The following is a 22,722-nucleotide window of genomic DNA, read 5'->3' on the forward strand; positions in this document are numbered from 1 at the left end:
TTAGAGCTTCAGTGAAGAATGACCACATGCATATGTGCACATGGCTAATTATGAATCTGTTAATTACTGTTTTCTCTAGTCTTATTGTCTAATGTATTAGTGACTTTATTAACATGAAAAACCTTCAGTAAATAATAAAGCTGGAGATCTCTATAATGAAAAGAATTACTACCGAACCACTTGATAGTTATTTTAATAAAGTTCTGTAATAAATCAAGCAAATCATATTAGTATGTGCCATTGGAATTACCAATGAGAAAGTTTTTACAGTCACGAGTACTAGAATCATAACAAGTAAATGAGAAAGCAAAAAGCATGAAAACAAATTTCTAAGTGTGCTATGACTAGTGGTTAATACCCGTTTTCTATATGCAAAAACAGATAAAATTGTTTGAAATATACTTTAAAGGCAATTGTACATCCATGTACAAATAAAGTGACATATATGTAAATAAACATGGAACAGGAAAATAAATGAGTCAAGTATAAGGCTGTCCCTGAATTATAAGTACCTGATGATAAACAATCTATACAGTCTTTGCCCACCTTTTCCATTAGCTGTCATGACAGTCATTGTTTAAAAAATATATATCTTATCCCTTTTTGATAATGGCTGTGTTCAGCAGTGGAGTAGGGGGCAAGCTGTGAAAACACATAGAGCTTAGGGGATCTGACCTCACGTAGCCTCTATAGAATGGTAACCTCCTCGAAAAAGAATACTTTCTCCAATACTGACTGGCTTTTTTTTTTCACTGTGTTATAACTCCTAAAGATCTACTTACTAGAGACTTTGGGGGATTAATAAAGAATCTTTTTAAAATGCTGTAAAATTGTTTGGGCACTTAGAAATTCACGTTTGAGTATGAACAGATTCATCTAAATTGTTCAAGAAACTAAAATTAATTGCACTCAGAGATTTGAAGTTCTATCCCTTGTATACTTTCACTTGTAGAAGAAAGAGATGGAGATCCCAGGCCTGAACTCAGAAAGGAGTGTGGAAAGGGAGTTGGGCCCACAGGGGTAAAGGAGAAGAAACTTCCTTTTACTATGCAGTATGACCCTTATAGAACTGAGACACAGAGCCTAATACTAGTAATGCTCTATTGTTGCTATGATATGATTTAACTTTGACAGGTTACCCTGAAAATCGGTTGATCTTTCATGTGGAAAACTATGTCCTGCTTAAGATATAACCATCTTACACATAGTCTTTGGAGCACTATCCATTTTAGATAGGAACAACCTGTATTAGAACATAAACAAGCGTAGATAAATATAAAGAAGTTTTCATATCCAACAAACCAAATTTCTTTGTAATTTACTGATAAAACTGAATAACTTTCATTTTGTCACATTTGGAAGGACCCTGCTTATCAGATGACACTTCCCTCTATAGCACGTATATATACTTATACGTATATCTACGTATAGCACGTAGATATTTTTAGACATACTGGAAATATTTTTGTAAAGTCAGTCTATTAGGTAAAGACCAACTTTGGTAAATGACAACTATAAATGATTAATTCCTTTTTAAGTTTAAGACCTTTGATGCCATATTTTCAGAGTTGGTAACAATTCCTAAAATTCAGCACAGCTGTGCAGGTACTTTGTAACAACTGTCATGTGCTTGTAAGCATCACAAAATATTGGATCTCGTAAGAATTGAAACTTGTTAAGACAATCTGATGATAGTTTTTATTAAGAATTTGGAAAAAGAAAAAACTATCAATCACTGAACAAGCAAAAAAATAAAAAATATAAAAGAATTTGGTGAATTATCTTAATATAAGTTTTTCAAATGTGCTAACATTTTGAATAATTTATCTTTACAATTAAGCATTCTATTTCCAATACATATTGATGACATATTTAGTATACATATTTTTACTTTTCCTTTCAAAGGTAATTTTAACTTTGTATTTAATTCTTAAATACTAAGCAATTTAAAAAAATGAAGTGTTAATACACAATTTAGACTTCTAATGTCATTTTATACTAAAATAAGGAGGCATAAGACAGGCTTTTATAAAAATGATATAAACAATATCAAGTAGTTACAAATTTAAATTTGTGATAAAAAATGTGGACACCTCCAGGAAATCCAATGTAAAAAAAAAAACTGTCATCTGAAGTGAATTATTAAATATAATTTTAAAGATTTAATGTGTACAAATATTTGTCTCAGGAAAAAAAAGCTTGGTTGAACATTATAGTCCAAGGTTCCTATTGAACTCGAAAGTATTAGGAAGATTGATTCTCCGAACACCAGTGAGAAGTGTGTAGAAGATGGAGGTCACCCTTTGAAAGAAGATCTCTGCGACCTGTGTAAATAGGAGCCCCACAAACACTTCCAACAAGCATAGGTCAGAATAGGGTCATGGCTCCGGGCCCTCTGGACCACTGTTCGCCCAGAGGAGTGCTCACCGCGTTAATCTCTCGTCCTTCAGTTCCAGGTCTGCCACTGTGATGAGCTGATCTAGGTTGAATTTAGTGTCAATAATTTCTGCATCCCGAGGAGAATATGTCCCACCTTCTTTCTGCTTCTGTCGAATTCTAATAAAGTCCAAGAAGGGAATATCATAGAAAGCATATGAAATTACTTTTCTTAAGACATTAGTCAGATAATTTCTTTGTTGGGATCACTTCCCTGAGTATGCTGCAAATTTGCAGCTACTCAACTCTTTTTCCTGTTTTAATTCCACAGAATGTATTCTATAACTTTTTAACATGCTGCTTTTAATGAGAATTAGTTCATCAAGGCCTGAGCCATTGGCACATTTAAAATACAGAGCAACTGAGACTGAGGCTGTGAGCTTGTTTCTCCTCCCTCAAGCTGTCTCATATGTTTGTCATAAAAAGGAAATATGCCAATGTGGACATAGCTCACTGCTATCAGCACCAGTGCTAAAAGACAATGCTCCATTGATTTTACATAACGTGAAAATACATAAAAATGTGTTTTGAATTGTCTCATTGGCTTTTATAAATAAAATGTAATACCTAAGTATAATATAACTATACAGATTATGTAATCTAAGAATATAATATATAACCAGAAAACTCAGGTTCAAAAATAAAATCACATGCATCTGCGAATCAAATCAAAGTCGCTTCATTCTGAGCCCTTTTACACGTTTATTTTTATATGACATAGTACGGTATATTATAAAGTAATATTTAGCTATTCTATGTATCTTTTGCACTTCAAACATTTAACATTTATTATGATTTATGTGTTGAGGATGATATAGGAAGTATAAAATATGGTCCTTATCCTCAAGGACATAATTTAGTTGAGAAGTAGGATCTAAATGTAGAAAAAGCATAACAAAAGAGAAAAAAAGTCAAATTACAACTCCTAAAACAGTAATTGATTAGTTATAAAATGTTACATACGTGATTACAACTATTAGTATTTAGAGGAAGTAAAAAGTAGGATTTGACTTGAGTGTTCCAGAATCAGAAGGAGGAGGAAGCACACTTCCAGCTGACTGAACAAAAGCAGAGTTGTATGAAAACTGACGGAATGTTTAGGTGAGAACAGACTCTGTTGGCTGAAGAGCCATATGTAGGAAAGTTGTAGGGAATAAGAGGGGCCCATTTCCTGCCCACAAAAGGAGTTCATCCTATAAAGAAATGATTTTAGAGCAGGAAAACGATATCAATATGGTGGATGCACATCCCTCAGGGACAAGGACCATATATTACACAACATAACTTTAAAAGTGCCTAAAATAACCTCTAAAAGTGCCTCTCACCATCTTCTGGCTGAATCTGAGAACACTCTCTGGTATACGAAAAATATCTTTCAAGAGCCCTTCAAATTATCCATCAAAATGATAATTTAAAAGATTCAAGATGAAACAGGATGCTTGGCAAACAGAATACAGGACACCATTCTTCGGATAAAATAGAGCCTATTGAGCTACTTAGGAAATTAGTATAATGGTTATTTTTACAAATGTAAGGTCCCTTTAACTCGGCAATCTACCTTATGAAACTAATTTTAGGATCACAACTAAGGTTTCTCCTGAGGTCCTGTAAACAACGGGAATTTTAAGAGACTGATACCGAGAATTTGAAAAGACACTTGGAAAACACAGTACAGACATTTTGATAAAGTAAACGTGAGAAAGGGGCCCACCGTATAAGGAAGTTGGACATTTTTGAAGTGTTCTTACTGGAAAAGTGACCTCTTCTGTATAAAATCTGAAATTTAGACCTGATTAAAATATTTTTCAATTAAACCTATCAGAGTTATAAAATATTCAAAAAGATGGAGAAAGCCTGGCAGCTTCCGCTTTTGGGTTACCACTTTGTCTCTCAGCTCTACATCCACACTTCTTTGCCCTGCTTTGTGATACTGAAATTAGACTCTAACATTTCTCCTTTGCCAGCTGGCTGGACGTTAAACTTTGTCAATAGAGGACACTGCAGTCATCCTGCAAGGCAACAGGGACAGGGAGATACTTCCCTTGAGTGTTCTAGCGCTGCAATATTCTTATTCATTGTGGAAGCCCAGCAGCCCACCTGCGTGAGCACTAGCTGCCTCTTAAGTTCATGCTCTCTCCATCAGTGAAGGATTCCAGGTAGCTCCAGCCCACCCACGTGATCAGGCAAGAGTGGGCTGCTTCCACTGTCTGATTCCAGCCTGCCAACTCTCCAGTAACGATGGGTAGCTTCTACAGATCAGCTCCAGCCCTTCCTCTGTCATATTTCTTTGCACAAAGGTAGGTGATAGGGCTGTGTGTGCCTGTGGTAGCCATTCCATGTCAAACTTGGGAGTGAGATTTCTTCTAGTTCTTTGTTCCTCTATTGTCCACTCTTCCTTAGCCTAGAGAGAGTAGCTTTGTTGCACTTGCTACTTCTGGATCCCTTAGTGTTTTCTCTTACCCCCTTCAGTTGTTAACTATTTTTACTAGTTAACATATTATTAAATGTTTCCCATTAAAGTAACCATTGTGGCTTCTGTCTCCTGATTGGGCCATGACTGAATGATGTCCATAAAGCATCTTAGGAATAAGCACAAATAAGTCTTACCTTGCAAATGCAAAAATAGCTGTTCCAAGAAGAATAATTGAAAGGATACACAAAGTGACTGAAAGTATAATCTCTACAGATCTTTCTGAAAGCCCTTCACCTGAAGAGGAAGACGTATAAAATCATTAATCATTATTATATGTAATACTACATTGGGTCTCAAAATACAGAAAAAAATTTGGCATATTTCTCAATAATGCTAATGAAGTGTACAAATGTGTTTCTCTTCTTCTCCTAGATCTTCTAACTTTGGAGCTCAAACCTTGGTGCTCCTCTTTTTTTCTATTTAAACTCACACCTTTGGTGAACCTGCGCAGCCTCATGGTTTTAATTTTCATCTATATGATGATGACTACTTAACTGTAATCTAAGGAACTCCCGACTTGTATATCCAATTGCCTACTATATATCTTTATTTAGAAGTGTAATTAAATTTTAAAAATCAAAATTTCCAAAGCTGAACTCCTATTCTTCCCTCCTTTCAACTGCATCTTTCTACATCTTAGTCGATGGCAACTTCATTGTTCTAGTTGCTCAAGCCAAAAATCTTGGAGTCATACTTGACTTTCTCTTTCATAGAACACATCCAAAATCTCTGAGGAAATCCTGTTGGCTCTATGTTTTTCACTAATAGAAACCAGGGAAACTTGGAGAGATAGTAATTCCAAAGTGTGATTAGGGAACAAAAGGAATTTGGGATATCTAATGGGGCAAGAAAGCTAAGAAATGATCAAAGCCTAATGGTATGGAAAGAACAAAAGATCATCTTGAAGAGGTGGCCAAAGATGGAATAATTTAAACTTTATAATGAATAAAAACTGAAATTGATTGAAATAGATTCAATATAAAAATCCATGAGTTCTAATATTATTCAATGAAAGAGAAATGAAAATTAAAACCAAAAAGGTACTAATTTGTAACCTCTGGTTTTAGCTAAACAACTCTTTTTTTCACTCTAAAAATTTGTAATTAAAGAGAAAATTAAGCATTTTTTCCCGTGGCTTTCTCATATGAACTGTTTTTTATAAATTAAAAAATAGCCCCAGTTAAGGAGATAAAGCTCCTTATTAGAGGAGAAATTCTGTTTTAATAAATGTGGAAGAAATAATAAAATTAGAAATTAATTTTGCATTCCTAATGAAATAATTGACTCAGGTAACAATCATAAGTGTATCTCTAAATGACTAGGAGGAAGGTTGAAAGGCATTTGGATATTTAGGGAATGTCAAACTATCATCTCACAGATTATCTGCTGGTTATAACAAGGGAAAAAACAACTTTCCAGTGAAAGGTCCTGCTGTCATTCCCACTAAACTTACTGATCAATTTTAACATCACTGAAAATGTGACAATCAGGTATTATACACCTCCTGATGTGAGGTATTTTGATCTACGCAGCAACACCTGTAAAGGAGCCCTGCCAAAAATGTTCATTGTGAATATTCAAACCTTTAGATCTTATCTCTAATTTATAAGAAAGTAGGAAAAGGAGTTAATGACACCAATAAAAAGCAATCAGACAAATTCAAAATATGGAACCTCTTGATCCTGTTTTAAACAAACTACAAAGAAAAAAATCAGAGGATGATTTGAAACTATATAGTTTTACATAATATCAAGGATTTATCATTAATTTTGTTGAACTGCAACAATATAACAACATACTTATTAGAGAAATATGCTAAACTGTTTTGGAGTGGAATATATAATGCTTTCTGTGATTTACTTTAACATACTTCAGAAGCAAAATGAAAAGTGTGTAATTAAAACAGATGTGGCAAACCATTAAAAATTATTAAATTTAATTAATAGGTATTTGGGGGTTCATTATACTATTCAAAACTTTCATGTACGCTCTACTCACTTCTCACTACCTCTGCTGCAAGCATCCTGATCGAGGCCACCATCCTGTTTTGCATGAATTGTTGTATGGACACCTAACAAGTCTTCCTATATCCACCCCTGTCCTCTTTTCCATCTATTCTCAACATAGTAGCAAGAGTAATGATTTTAAAACATTACCTGTCTACTTAAAATCCTCCTTATCTCTCACAGACAAAATCCAAAGTCCTTCCAGTGGCCTATGGCCATAGGTTAATGGCCTCTGGTTCCCTGTTATCTGTTTGACTTCCCTTCCAATCTCCACCTTGCCTACAACTCTGGAGGCAGACTGGCCTCCCTATTGTTCTTGGGACACACCAGGTAACTCTTGATATAGGGCTTTTGGCCAGCTTCTTCCTGTGCATAGAAATGTATTTCTCTTATAGATCTGCCTGGGTAGCCATTTCATTACCATGAGGAATTTGCCCAAATATCACCTAGTCAGTGAAGCCTACACTGACCACCTCTTACGGACCTGAACGTATGTGTCCCTCCAAAATTCTATGTTGAAGCCCTAACACAAATACAATGTGACAGTATTTGAGTAAGGAAGTAATTAATGCTATGTGAGGTCACAAGGGTTGGGCTCTAATCTGATAGAATTAGTGTCCTTTTAAGAAGAGACACCAGAAAGCTAGTTCTCTCCCTCCGTGTGCACATGCTGAGGAAAGGCCATATAAGGACATAGCGAGAAGGAGGCGTTCTGCAAGCCAGGAAGAAAGCCCTTACCACATACTGAAGTGTCTGGAACCTTATCTTTGATTTCTTGCCTCCAGAACTGTGAGAAAATAAACTTCTGTTGTTTAAGCCACTCAGTCTATAGTATTTGTTTATGGCAGCCCAAGGCAGGACTAAGAACATTACCATATTTAAGATTGAAAGCTGCAACTCCTTCACTTCCTGCCTTCCCCCTTCTACCTCCTCTACACTCTGTTCTACTTTTTCTTTTCTCCATAGCCCTTGGTAACATCTTATAATTCATTTATTTTATATCTTATTGTTATTACCTGTCCAGAATTGTAAGATCCCTGAGGACAGGAGTCTTTGTTGTATTCAAAACTGTATTCCAAGTCCTGAGAACAGTATCAGGCACATAGCAAATGCTCAATAAATACTTTCTAAATTTACTGATATATAAAAATATCGATTTTGAAGTATACTAGAAATTAAAAGTTTTCAGGTTGAAGATTAGGCATTAAACCAAATAAGAATATATAAATTATTAATTATTTTGATACAACTAGTAATTATAACCAATTTAAGTTATATAATGTATAATTTTACTGTAGAAAGTATTAGTCAAGTGACAAAATAGGTTAACTATCTGTAAAATACGCAGGGGTTAATGTTTCATCTTTTCTTCCCTGGATTGGTGCTTATGAAATGTTAACACTATGAAAGAGTTTCTGTGGCTATTCTGCATGGTGGATTTGAATGAACACTGAATCTTGAACAGTTATCAGAGTTTCACGGTCATTTAGAATCTCCAGCTAAATTTAGAAGACGCTAAAGGAGCATGTAGCTCATAAAGTATTTTAGATACACCTTTTTCATACATTAAAATATAAATGGTTTGTTTCATGAATTTTCACATGCTGACTCCTAACTGGATATGCTTGGGAAAGGAAACATGAAGATGAATAGAATCATCTTTATCAGGTAGTATTGAGTCACTGGACCTTGGAACCTAGTAGGGAAAAAATGATTTCATAGACCACAAAAAATTTTCAGATTAGATTACCATTTCAAAGCACTAGCCAAGTGAAGTGAGGAAATGACATATGATGTATTAATAAACAATAGGTAATCCTTTGGGCACATGTATTACAAATGTACTACTAGGAAAGGACAAAATGTACTATGACTGTCCCGCACAAATTTTGATTCACTGCTATGCATGTACCCACAGAGCATTACCAGTACAGAATGAGGTCATTTCTCTAAATCCTTTCACAGAAAACAAAACTCTTTCACTTAAAAATATAAACATGATTCTTTTTGTAACGTGTACATTTCCTGATTAGACTTAAAATCCATTGAAAGGTCAAATTAAATTGTTTTATTTGCATAACAGAATGTACTACTGTAGTAATTAAGCAAATCATAAAGTACTACCTAATTTTTCATAGTATTATCTTTTGATTATCATTATTTAAACTCCTCTATGGATCTGACTTTTTAATGCAGCTTTATATCTCTAAGAAGCTTGAACTAAATGAGTTATAAAGCTCCTAGGACAATGCCCGGCTCTTGATATAGGTACTTACTGCATGAAAGATCATCTTCTTAATATTATTATTAATCTTAAAAGAAAACAACTTCTTAGAACTTAAGTATGAAAAGTTCTTCTCTTTTAGCCCAGTATTAGCCATCCAGAATATTCAAATACTGCACAAAGAACTTACTAAGGTTCTCAATTTCATAATTCAAGAAATATAAATTAAAATACCCTAAATGTTTTTTAATACATCATATTGGCAAAATATTAGAAGTAGATAATAAACAGTGGCCAGGTTGCAAAGTCATACTTAGTCATTGTTAAAACAAACAAAAAGGAATTATTGCATCTTTATGTGTAAAAACAGTATACTTATGTATGAATGTTAGCCTCAGAAAGCTAAGATGAGCAGGTGCAAAGAGAACAGCTAGAAATAATTTAAAATGTTGAGAAGAGAAAATGGTACAGCAAAGATAGGAAGTCTGTGGGAACAGAAAAATCAGAAATAGTAATGAAATCAAAAGCTACTTGGACACTTAGTGATTTCCAGGCAACGCAGTACAGTGGTTATAAGCACAGCACTGCCTGAAGTCAGGTTACCTGGGTCTAAAAGCTGGTGCTGCCACTTCCTAGCTCTGTAACCTTGGCAAGATGCTTAAAGACCCAGCTTCAGATTTCTTACCAGGAAATTGGGGATACCTATAAACAGGAAATCGTGCTATAGGGTTGTAGTGAAAAATACATGAGGTTATATACAAAAAAACTCATAAAGGGCTTGTCACATAAATAATGTTTCCTATCTTTATTAATAACATTTCATAGTCATTAATCTGTCCATTCATCTGAGTTAATCTCCCAGTTAGTTTATGAAGTAGGTATTATTATTCTCATTTTGGAAATAAGATTGCAGAAGTTAATTTTTTAAGTAACTAACCCAAGGTCACATAAATTCCATATATGCCAAAACTGCCTGAAATATGCTCGTCTGACTACAGAGTTTGCGAGGTTCACCATCACATTGCCACTGCCTCATTAACATCATAAAGCCTTCCCCTGCTCCTCTGGTGTGTGGGGGGGGCGGGGGGCAAGTGATCCTTTTGCTGCAAAAAATATATAGTGACTCCCTATCTCTGTTCCCAAGTGAGCATATTGAAACTTTTCATTGTTAGCACAGTAATTAAATGAGAAGTATTATGACAAAAGAAAACAATCACAGAGCGCCTTTGCCATGAGGTTTAAGGTTTCAACTTGTTCAGTTTTAATGAAGCCCTGTGAGGTGCAGAAAGCAGTGTCTGGTTTTCAAATCACAGGAATCCTCTATAATTAAACCTTGCAATCAAAACATTGCCTACAAGCAGTTTCCATAAACTGAGGTGCCTAAGGAGGTTTCTTAAAAAAAAATTTAAGAAGGATTCTTGGGAATTTTCTTAATAAAAATCCTAATGCTCAATCCTGAGTGAAAACAAAATCAAGTAAGTTGTAAGTATTTCTTTAGGGTCAAAATGATGGCACATGTCATTTCCCATTATTCCTACAGGCTATAAAGATTTCCCAACGTGCAAACCTCTTCCAGGTTATCAATCCTTATCCAGCAAAGCCCTGTCTGGCCCCTTCTTACTTGTACTGCTGTTAGCCTTTTTCCCAGAACTTAAGCCTTTTAGTTCATCAGTGATTCTTTGCCCCTAATTTTAACATCCAAATAATCTCTCTGACAGGCACAACCACTATCAAAATGGTCTGTCTTGTAAGTGTATGTCCTATACTAACTTAGAAACACAGCTTTGCAAAGGCACTTAAATCCTGAAGATTGTATTGATAGGCGAATCAACTTGAAGCTCATTGCCTGTGGTGTGCAAAATACCAGTACATCCATTGGTGGTTTGATGACCTAGATGGGACCTAGACTTCTTTCACTGAAGTGTGAGATGCACACCTGAGTGTTCGGAAGACCTGTTAGAAATGCTGGGAGCCACTAGCCTGTTGCAAATGCTATCCTATATCCCAATACATGACATGTTTGAGAGAAAAAAAGGACTCAATCATCCTTTGTATGCTTACGATGACACCAATGCATTTTACTATTTGCTTGCCTCCATTCTTTTAGCCATGAAACCATTCTTGCCATTGACCACTGCCCACTGTAGAAACAGTCAACTTTATTTCCTTTTTGGGTCCTTCTACGATATCCTCCTCGGCAATATTCTTTTCCCAAAAACCCTATGACTCCATGGCCTTTTATTAATGCCAATTATAGACCAGCACCTTTTCTGGAGGGTGTTCTTTGGTTCCTGACTCAAGAGTGAATCTGATATACACAGAACCACAATATCCAATAGCCAGGTAGAAAATTAATATGAGGCCAGAAATTGATGGTGTTACATCCATTAACCAGCAAAATGACTGGGCTACTTTGATGGACATCAAGGAATTCTGCTCCTGTGGTACACACCATATTCCAAATCTGAACATTTCATTTCACCACAACTGAGGGTTGCACTCCTTTTAATTTCCTCCACTCCTGCCCGGCACTGTTTTCCTAGCTACAAATAAACTATCTAGATAGCAGAGAATTTTTATGTGGTCAATTGGAATAAGCATTAGAGAGCAAACTCCTATTATAAAGCTGCTATCTATCAGGAGAGAGCCCATGGGAGGCCACCCTAAGGAGGAGCCTGAAAGGCTATCGTGGTGTCACTGGTCTCCAAATAGCATATGAACCCTGAAAAATTGATCGTAGATACGTGGGACTCTTCCTTGTCACAACCCCTTACCAACCCAATGGCATTTCACTGACTGTGCCCAGCCTGTGTTTCCCTAGTCCCTCCTATTCTGACCTTGACAGGATCTGGTGCTCTGCCGTTCATTATACATCTTACATCCCCTTATACTCCTGCTGTTACCAGGGCACACAAACATTAGCACCTGGATGACTTGGGTGGTGGTGATGATTCCAAAAGGGGAATCAGAGAACTGACGGTGTATTTCTTCTATCTTCTAGAATTACTTATTGTATTCCACTGCCTTGGCTGAGAGACAAAGAAAGAAGAGAAGACCGTCGCTGAGGGACATCTTGAGACTACCTGTGGCCAAAGTGATGGATGAGGCCCATCCTTGGCCAAAGGGAAGCCATTTAGCAGAATCTGGGAATCACGTCCCTGTACACCGTGGTTCCTGATGCTTGGTTTCCCTCTTCTTTCCTTCCTATTAACCTAGATGTCTCAACTTTACCTTTCAGATAATTGGCTGAATATGTTGTCCTCATATCCATAATCTACATAAAACCAGCAAGCTATGAGATGAACAGCAAACAACACAACAAAGTGATCTCTTTTTAGCACCGTATCCTCAAAATATCATCTCTCTAAGACATATGAGCTAATCCACTTGTACTATGTTTTTTATCTTCCATCGGTAAATATACCGGGTCACCATTTAGCTGTGATAATACGTAGTTTCTGAATGCTGTAACCTAAAGGAAGTTAAGTTGATGCCATCAAAACATTTACTGTGGTGGTGTCAGGGTGTGATAAACTCACCTATCAAATGCAGAAACGCTTGACACAACTTCAAAACCACAAGTCTAGTCAGCTGATTTAAAAATGATTGATTACGTAAAATTAAACCAGTGATTTTATGGAATTTAAGCAGACAGCACAGCCAATGAAATCTATAAGTTATTCCCCTATAAGCATTAATGTAGCAAACCGTGTGCCCCTTCATTTCTTCAAGGTCCAAAGTTTCCTTAACTAAGTGGAGGTTGCAGAAACTGGTTTATACAATTAATGTTCCACAACCAGATGAGAATTTCTAATTGAAAAGGGTGGAACATTTTTCGTCTTCTTCCAGCCATAATTATCACTGAAATCTATTGCATTCATGATATACTGTGGATATACTGTGGATCAGAACAACACACAAAGTTCCACACTCTCAGAGCCTGACACAGAGGAAATAGAAAGCTGTGATTTACTCAGAGAAGTCCCAGGGAAACAATTTCTCCTAAGGAAATATATTTTTAAAATCTTCCATTATAACTCATCCAAAAAGAAGCTATTAAGCACTGAACACTTTACAACTATAAAATATTAATATCTTTACCTATATTATTTTACACAAATCTTTCAAGGCAGGAAATATCACCATTTTCCAAACAAGGAAACTGAGGTTTATAGAAGTTGTTTTCTCAAGTGGTAGAGCCAAGATTTGAATCCAGGTCTAAATCCTGCATTTGTATTGTAATGGTTGTAAAATTTGTGCCGGCAGAGCCACGTAATTACTTAATCTGGGCCGCGGTTTCCTCGTCTGTAACGTGGAACCAACACTGACACCTAACAGGGTTTCTGAACCTCAGCACTATTGACGGTGGGTTAGATAACGCTTTGCTGGAGGGGCTGTCCTATGCACTGTAGGATAGGTAGCAAGCATCCCTGGCCTCTCCGCTCACTAGATGCCACTAGCTCAGGCCTGCACAATTGTGGACAACCCAATCAAAAATGGCTCCAGACATTGCCTAATGTCCCCTGGAGAGTAAAATCACTGGTTGAGAACCACTGACCTAAATTTAAAGGACAGCTGTGAAGAGCCTCAGAGTATGTCTGGCCCAGAATATTAATGTTTAGATAGGTTGGTGGTGAAGAAGGACGAGGGGAGGAGGGGGAAGAGAAGAAGTAGTAGCCATAGTAGGGAGAGCAGGAGGGGGAGAGGAAGGGGGAGAAAAGGAAGAAGAAGAAATATACTTGCATCTGACTAAATTGTATTGATGTTTTATTCAGGCCTGACTGGGTGGATATAATTGAAAAACTCAGAGTTGATCAGAAAGAAAATAAAATTTAAAAAGACAGGTAGGCTTCTATCTTTTAGGATTATTTCAGGAAAGTTTCCATAATCCTTTTTCTTTTTTTATGAAGTAAAAATGTTTTACATATAAGATTACATATTAAACAGCCAAATAAATATTTGCTTAGTGTAATATTCCACACATCAGCCTAGACCAAATACCATATTGAAGTCTATGTCCAGATTTGAATAGATGGAACGTCCGTCACTTAAAAGAGTATTATAAATACTATTTTTGTCCTTAGGATAGTTAACCTTGAAATGATTTTATCCTGAGAACATTTGTCATGGCTTAATACATTTACTAATGAATGTTACAGCTGAGATTAGCGTTGTTGAGATTATAAATGAAATTAACTACAAAATATGTCTTACCTAAAGTCTTAACAGGATCAGAGTAATCAGAGTCAGTAAATTGTCCATGACATTTGTGGCTCTAAATTTAAACCTATGAAATAAAAAACAACAACAAATTTACATACCATATGACTTTTTTTTCTATGAATAATTTAACAAATGGCTGTGAAGATGACATTTTTGTTAAAGAGAAAGTTAACTTACAAAGCGTAAACCTGGAAATCAGTCACCATCAGGACAAATGAATAATATCTTTACGTGAAATTATCTTGTACATGGACCTCTTGAACTTCATGAGAGAGTGACCAAAAATTTGACCAGACTCATGAAGAGTCAGCAGGTTAATCAAATGAAGTAGATCACCTCCTTCATAGATTTATTTGGATGAAACCACTGAATGTCTGCACAAGCACACTTTATAAATATAAAGCATAATAACTGTTATACCTCAGCCACCTTTGAAAATGCCAATAAGCCAGATTTAGAATAGTCATATAAAACTCATCCTGTTCAAATATAAACAAATGAAGAACAATGCTGCTTAATTCCGAGTGTGCACAGCTGTATTTTCACTTTCTGTGCTTTCATGGCATATGAAATACAAAGTGGATGCAGAAGAAAGTCAATCTTAAAAATCACTGGTTGATTCTGTCACCACAGAGACAACCGAAATTTACCTTATTTTAAAACTATGGGACTTCCCTGGTGGCACAGTGGTTAAGAATCCACCTGCCAATGTAGGGGACGTGGGTTCAAGCCCCAGTCCAGGAAGATCCCACAGGCCTTGGACGAACTAAGCCCGTGCACCACAACTACTGAGCCTGTGCTCTAGAGCTCATGAGCCACAACTACTGAGGCTGCATGCCACAACTACTGAAGTCCGTGCTCCTAGAGTCCATGCTCCGCAACAAGAGAAGCCACCATGGTGAGAAGCCCGCGCACCACAACGAAGAGTAGCCCCCGCTCGCCACAACTAGAGAAAGCCCGCGGGCAGCAACGAAGACCCAACGCAGCCAAAAATAAATAAATTTATTTAAAAAAGGAAATCTTTAAAAAAACAAAACTATGAACCTACAAGAATTTTAAAATATAAAACCAATCTATATTAATAAATTGTACTTCATAATTTAATCCCTACTCTTCTCAAATTCTTATGATTTTATGGACTATATGAAATGTTTTGGAAAAAATGTAAAATCAACAATTCTTGGATAAATATTTAACTTTGTGGTATATCATTTCTGTAACTGATATTGTATGATGATTAATTTCAGGCCATAACTTAGTAACCCAAGTAATTGTACCTAATAACAGATAATAGAGCATTCTTTTTTCAAATGCCTAACTTCTCTAACTTTTCTAATGTTAACTTGTCCTAGGATGTTTATGAAGAACTTAACAGTGCTTTTAGCACGCAAAAATGAAACTAGCTGTATTTTTCAAATTTAGTAGTAAAAATTATATTTTGAAAATTAAATAATTTTAAAAATTATAGTCAAGACACAAAATAACAGTCAATTTAGTAGGAGAAAAATAACCAATTTAGCAAAGTATTTAATAAAGCTAACATATCAGCACTGGTTTTTATATTAGATTATTATAATCTATACAATACCAAATATTAAAGTGAATTGTAAAGATTTCAATTCCTCATTCAGTTGTTTGATAGTATGAAAAGCTGAAAATGATTGCTATGACTGAGGTAAACTGAAGCCATAATTAACTGAAAGACGAGGATCATGTTTCTAAAAACCTGACATTAGCATGCAAAGCAGAGAAATGAGTGAAAAACACAAAATAGTACACATTAGTCACACTGCCCTTTACAGAAAGAATTAAATTCTACCTGTGTTCTCCAATTTGCACATTTTTCATATTGCCCTTAGTCACTTAACACGTCAAACCATAATTACTTTTAAGCTTGCCTACTTTCCCTACAACTGTATGTTTACGGGATATAAGGACAATGCCTTGTTGATCTTTATCATGCATTAGGTCACAATACATTATGGATGCCCAGCACTTACAGGAAAGATGACAGGAGGGGTAGATGGATGATGAAAGTTGTCAGCTAGCTTGCTAACATGATGCATAGTAAGCATAAACTATACTTACAAGTATTGCTTTTTTGGTTTCAGAGGTCCATTGCAGATTTTGTCTTCATTGCCAGGAATCATACATGCGTTATCAGCACCTATGATGTAAATTTCTTCATTGCCGCTAAACTTTGTCTTTTCCTCTGTACATGGGGGATTAGGAAAGCCTTCATTTGTAAAATATGGCCTTGGCTTATTAAAATATGCATCATACCACTTTGTTACATTTCCGTCGTGCTGAGCTATTTTCAGAAAAAAGAATAATGATTACAAGTAATATCCAAATGTATTTTCACATTTATAAAGGGTGTTTCTATAATTGCATGAGGAAAATCTGGATGCAACATCTGTCACTCTATGAACCACCAGGGATGATTCAGCTGATCTACCTGGATAATTAGGGAACCCTATCCATTCCCATCACACATGAATCCATAGGCATTGTGGAGAATGACTTCTCGGAGAAAAAACATTCCTCAATCAAGGGTAACTAACTCTCTTTCACACCTCCAAAGAAGCTATCAAGACTCCATCCTGCCAAACTCAAAACAATCCTACCAGCATATGGAATAAATAAATCACATATTTTAACCATGCCTTTTTAAATTTTGGTAAAATATTTTAGGCATATATTAATGATCAGTAAAATTGATAATAAATTAATAATATTGACAATCTGTTAAACTCAAGAGATGTGTAATAATCAGGAGTCAACCTTATATTACTAATTTTGAGTTGAAATGTCTTTAGCATTCAGCAGTTCACACACTGCAATTTGACAAGATAAGCTGGCATGTGATGATACCTCCTGCTTGTGCTACAAGCACCTGTACATTTTTGATTGGTCCATGGTCATCATTATAGTAACATATTGGCATTCTGATTGTAATTGTTGTTGAAGTCACAAGAAGTTTTCCCGTGGCATCATAAATAGGGGTTGGTTTGGTTTTTGGTCGCGCTGGAGCTATAAACAAAGAAGAAATATCACTACCAATTCATTTTTTGTTTCTGCAGAGAAAATCATTTTGAATTCTCCTTTCATGCAGTAATTTACAGATAAGGTGATGACAAATATAAATAACAAGTGAAACAGATTTCTGTTTGGATACAGCAGATATTTAGCAATTATTACCTCCTAATGGTATAATTATATATTTGAGACTTGCCTAAGATAATGGGACCCAGGTGTGATTTTCAGACATCTGACTCCTCTTTATATATTAAAGAAATTCAAACTATAATTTTCACAAATGCATTAAATCATACTAGTATTTTCATGTTTTTTTTTTCTTTTACTTCCTTTAGCTGATTTACCAGTTTCTATTCTAGTCATACCAGGAGCCCTGCCCTCTAACCCTGCAGTTATCCATACCAAACATCTGGACGGTATCCTCACATATTTTTCTCTATGTTCACATAATCATATAAAAATACATAAACTCATACATAATGGATTCTTCTCACTGATATGTTTTAATGGTGCTATATTAAGTAGTATAATTACCCCACATATTGTTTTTCTCACTTAAATAAGACTTGTGTAAATCTTTTCAAGCCACCAAGTTCTGGCTAACTCATTCTTCTTAATGACTATGTTGTACATCATGGTGCAACTGCATATTTATTCAGTCATTCATCTAGTGATGGGAATTCACTTTTCCTTCAGGTTTTGAACATTTGCTTCACTACTCAGCCTTATACATTTAGCCTTATTTACTGATCCTTTTATTTCTATGGAATATATTCCCAAGGGCAGAATTTCTGGAACAAAAGAAACATGTACTTTTAACTTTAACAGATATTGCCAGAATAATCTTCTAAAAGTGCCATGATAATTCACATTTTACCGTCAATGCATGCAAGTATCTCCAAAATCAACATTTGTAGAAGCTCCTCTTGTTTCATTTCATCTTATAGCTACATACACTAGCTGAGCATCAGTAAGTTGCCTAAACTTCAATTCTCATATTTATAAAATCTTTTTAAAAAGCCTCTCTGACAATGCCGTAAAATTGCCAATATCATTTCCATTTTATACATGAGGAAAATGGTCTTATGCTACGTAGCGGTAAGAGGGAACTATCAAGACTGGAACCAAATCTTTCTGACTTGATCCCTTAGCTCACTCCTCTGAGACGTAAAAGTTACGACGACATTAGATGTATAAAAGTCTACTGGGGAAAATGTCTATGAGAATCAAGGGGCAGGGAGCAATAGCAGGTGGCAGGATCACAGGCCTGACACTTGTGAATGGGGAGAAGGAAGGAAGAAAGGATCCAGCAGGAAGGGCCTCAGGTTTCAGGGAGTTCTGAGAAACTTTGAGAAAGGCCACTGGGGAGTCCCCAAGACAAGGTTTCCTGTTAGAGGAATCTGGCATGCGACAGTACTATCCAACTCGGTATTATCTGTCAAATGCAAATCTAATGAGACAACTATTAATCCAGTGTCACTCCATGTCAATAAAATCATGCATATTACTGGAGAAAAATTCATTTCTCTAGGGCCGAACCACTGCCCCTTAGTACTCATATATCTTCCCTAGATAACTGGTCATGAGTCTATCCACCCTATGTAAGGCATGGAAAGTCAGAACTAGTCATGTCTACCTGAGGATGAGCAAGTATCTGAAATGGGAAGTTTTACTAAATAAATATAATGCATCTATTGTTACCTGTATACTGAATATATGCATATGTCTGCCACTAAATAACAAAGAGAAATTAGGACGGTATGAGGTAAGCTCTTCTTTATGAAGTCATTTTCTAAAGTAGCTGATATTTTTTAGACTTCAGGAGTTTGTACATTCCAAGTACATATTTATCAACTAAAAGCAAATAACACAAATAGTATTATAGTTATATAAACGACCCATTGATAAAAAAGTCAAATTTATCAGCTTCATCTTACAGTGATCATTTCTTATTCTTAACAATGCTTGTTTCCAGGCACTGTCCCATGGGTTTTTCAAAGATTATCTCTTTTAATCCTCACAGCAACTTATGAGGTAGGAACTAGTATTGTCTCCATTACAGGCTTAGAGGTGTTAAGAAACTTGTCCAAAGTCAAACAGGTATCAAGTGGCCAATCCAGAATTCAACCTCAGCAACTTGACTCTACACTCAGCCTAAAAGCTGGCACTGTTAATCACTGTGCTGTGCTATGCTTACCAAAGACTGAGAAAAGTTACTTTTTGTTTCAGAGAGAGGAGCAGCAGGTGGAATTCTACTAAAGGTCAATACACTTTTTTTTTTTAATCTCTCTGCAGGTTTTACACAGGATTTTAGAGAAGTGGCAAAACTGTGTGCATATTTTCAGTCTTGAGAAGGCACCTTGAATGACTGAATGCCCCTGAGGTCCTCTTAGTAATCTTTTATGGCTTTTGTGGAATTTGGTGGGGGAGGCAGTCTCCAAATTTTTGTATATTTTCTATGAAAAAACATCCCTGTCAATAATGAATTGTTCTACTTTTATAGTCAGAATCATAAAGTTGATTATATGGTAGTTCAGTAAGCACTATTTGATTAACTGAAAAGAATCTGACTTTCAAAATAAATAAAGATCAGTCAAGGAATCTAATTAGAACTAGTCAAAGTCTAGTCATGGGTAATTTAAAGGAGCTTTCTTTTCAATAAAAATTTAAAAACATAAAATACAATTATAAACCTTGTCTCAGAAAAGTTTAAATTTAGCAGAAAAGAAATATAAATAGCAGTGGGCATTCTCTGTAATTAACATGGTAATTTGCATTATGATTAAGACATTTTAATTAGAGCCTGAATAAGCATACATTACTTATTACTTAATATATGCTTATTATATGCATATGCATGGTTTAAAAGCTTAACTACATCCTTAACTCTAATACAGAATACAAATTATAATTACTCTTTGATTAATAGTATTTCATGGGAAGGCAGCTCATGTACCTTTAATATCCATGGTTATTCTCATTTGAACGTTTGGCCCTGCACCAGCACTATTGATCGCATAAACCTAAAACAAAGAAACACCTTGTTATTATTTTCAAATTATTGCATATGTGTATGTATAACTGATTATGGTTATATGTCATTTTAAAATGATTGCACTTTTGAAAACAATTCATATAGTCTGTTAATTATATTTTCTTGCACTCAAATTAACATATGGAGGAAGAACGTTAGCAATAAAATAGTTCTCACAACTGATATTATGGTACTAAGCCCTGAGAACAAAGGCTGAGTGACCTAAACAGCCCTATCATACAGACCAAGAATGATGTGGCTTCAGTTTGAACCTTTAGGAGGAAAGAGCAGAAAAGTCACTATGTCTACACTCTCTCCATCTACTCTAACATCTGTTCCTTCTCTCTGTAGCTAGGTTAACTCCGGCTTTCTTTAAATCCATATTCAAGACGCTCTTTTTTTTCCTTCTCTGAGATGAAACCCTATTCCTCAGCCTCCCAGTTTTCCTGTATTAAATCATCCCTCTGAAAGTTGGCCTTTATACCCTGCTTCACCCCTGCCCCAAAGTATCTGACGCTACACCCTGCATAATGCAGCATATACACATAAAGCATTTCTGTTTGTATCTACAGCGGGTGATTTACACAAATGTGAATCCTTTCCATTAACTTTGTGCTTAGGAAGCTGCAGACACAGGCTCTTCTTTTATCCACTTTATCTTGCTATGTAAAATAAAGACTGTGTTCTTGGCCAATTTCATTGTATTCAATAAACGCAATTCAGAATATATCATTTTTGGAATTAATAAATTTGTTTCATACGTTAGTGACCCACCCTCCACCCCCTGGATAGTTTTAGAAGTATTTTGATTGAATTAAAATAGTAATATACGTGATGTGGTAGGTATACTAAATAAACCAAGCCCATAAAATGTAGCTTCAAAATATCTAAAGGAAATATTTATTGGTGCATGTAATTTTAAAAAGGAAGTATTCAAAATAAAAGTGATGTTATGAAGTGCTTAATTATTTTTATTTCTTTACAATCTAACCTTTAAGTGAGATAATAAAGTTAGGCAGTGCTTCTCAACCTGCAGTGAGCAAAGAAGTCACTTGCAAACCCTGTTAAATAAGGATCTGTAGGTTTTGATTCAGTAGGTTGGGACAGGTGCGAAAGTTACACATTTCTAATAAACTCTCAGGTGTTGAGGACACTATGTTGCACTTTGCAAAGAATCAGATTTGTTTTTCTTTAAATTATGAATTGGTTGTACTTTATTTCCTGTATTTTTTTATTTGCAAGAGCCAAAACTGTTACACTTGCTACCTACCATAACTATTAATATCCTACATAGAAATTACTATTCTTATTACTAATTTTTCAGATAAGGAAACTGAGGCACAGATTTGAGGAAATTGCCCAGAAAGAAACTAGCAGAGCCAGAATTTGAACCTAGGTCAGTTCATTCCCTTAACCACCACCTTCTCTCTAATAGATCTTCTACAACGGGGGTTCATTTAATGGTACGTGCAGCAAGAATCCTAGCAAGTCAGATTACATAATGAGATATAAAGTTTGCGAGGGAACACAGATTATTAATGACAGTTTTCTGATATAAAGAGTTGATAGGAAGATTAGTTATGGAGCTACTTGAATGTATAGGGTGAATTCTATGTTGCTTAAAAGATGATTTTCTGAACTTTATGATTGTTTGAAAATTCCAAGACATGCAAAAATAGTGAAAGGATGAAACAAATTGTGTATGTGTTTGGGTGTATGTATATGAACTCACACACATATTTACTTTACCAAATGGATAATTTAGAATTAAGATGTAAAATAATATTAGCTTTTAGTAATAGTTGTGTGAAATACACGTGAATTTCAATCACATAGTTATTTCTGACTTCTGCCTTTGAAATTTGTTTTTCCATTTTCCACCTATAATCACACAGAAACAGTTTTTCTTTAGGCAGAATCATCTCATTATATATATCTGCTCTTTAACTTTTATTTATCGATTTTATTTATTTATTTTTGGATGCGTTGGGTCTTCATTGCTGCTCGCAGGCTTTCTCTAGTTTCGGCGAGCAGGGGTCACTGCTCTTTTAACTTTTAACGTGGATTTTCTTCCTGCTTTATTTCTGGATTTCCACTATAATTGTGCAAACATTTTTGTTGTTTACATATTTTCACAGGACTTGCTGTATTAAAATAGGAAAGCAGCAATTTTGTTTCTCCAAATTTATTTTCAGTTGGCATGTCTTAAGCGATCCCACGAAAAGATAGGAAAAATGTATTATGTACATAAGCTGCAGTATTTTTGAATGCTGAGTTTGTAAACCAA

The 22,722-nt window shown here is 35.4% G+C and overlaps 1 protein-coding gene across 1 annotated transcript in view; it reads right to left on the reverse strand.

Annotated features, from left to right (window-relative positions):
- LOC116761103 (phosphatidylinositol phosphatase PTPRQ-like) overlaps positions 1–22,722 on the reverse strand; it is a 206,463-nt gene that overhangs the window by 41,157 nt on the left and 142,584 nt on the right. The window contains 7 exon segments of the mRNA XM_032646871.1: positions 2,428–2,556; positions 5,044–5,143; positions 14,354–14,401; positions 14,404–14,426; positions 16,451–16,673; positions 17,237–17,395; positions 20,358–20,424. Coding sequence (XP_032502762.1) covers positions 2,428–2,556; positions 5,044–5,143; positions 14,354–14,401; positions 14,404–14,426; positions 16,451–16,673; positions 17,237–17,395; positions 20,358–20,424 — 749 coding nt within the window.

Source organism: Phocoena sinus, chromosome 10, assembly GCF_008692025.1.
Source record: "Phocoena sinus isolate mPhoSin1 chromosome 10, mPhoSin1.pri, whole genome shotgun sequence".
Classification (NCBI taxonomy): Eukaryota; Metazoa; Chordata; class Mammalia; order Artiodactyla; family Phocoenidae; genus Phocoena; species Phocoena sinus.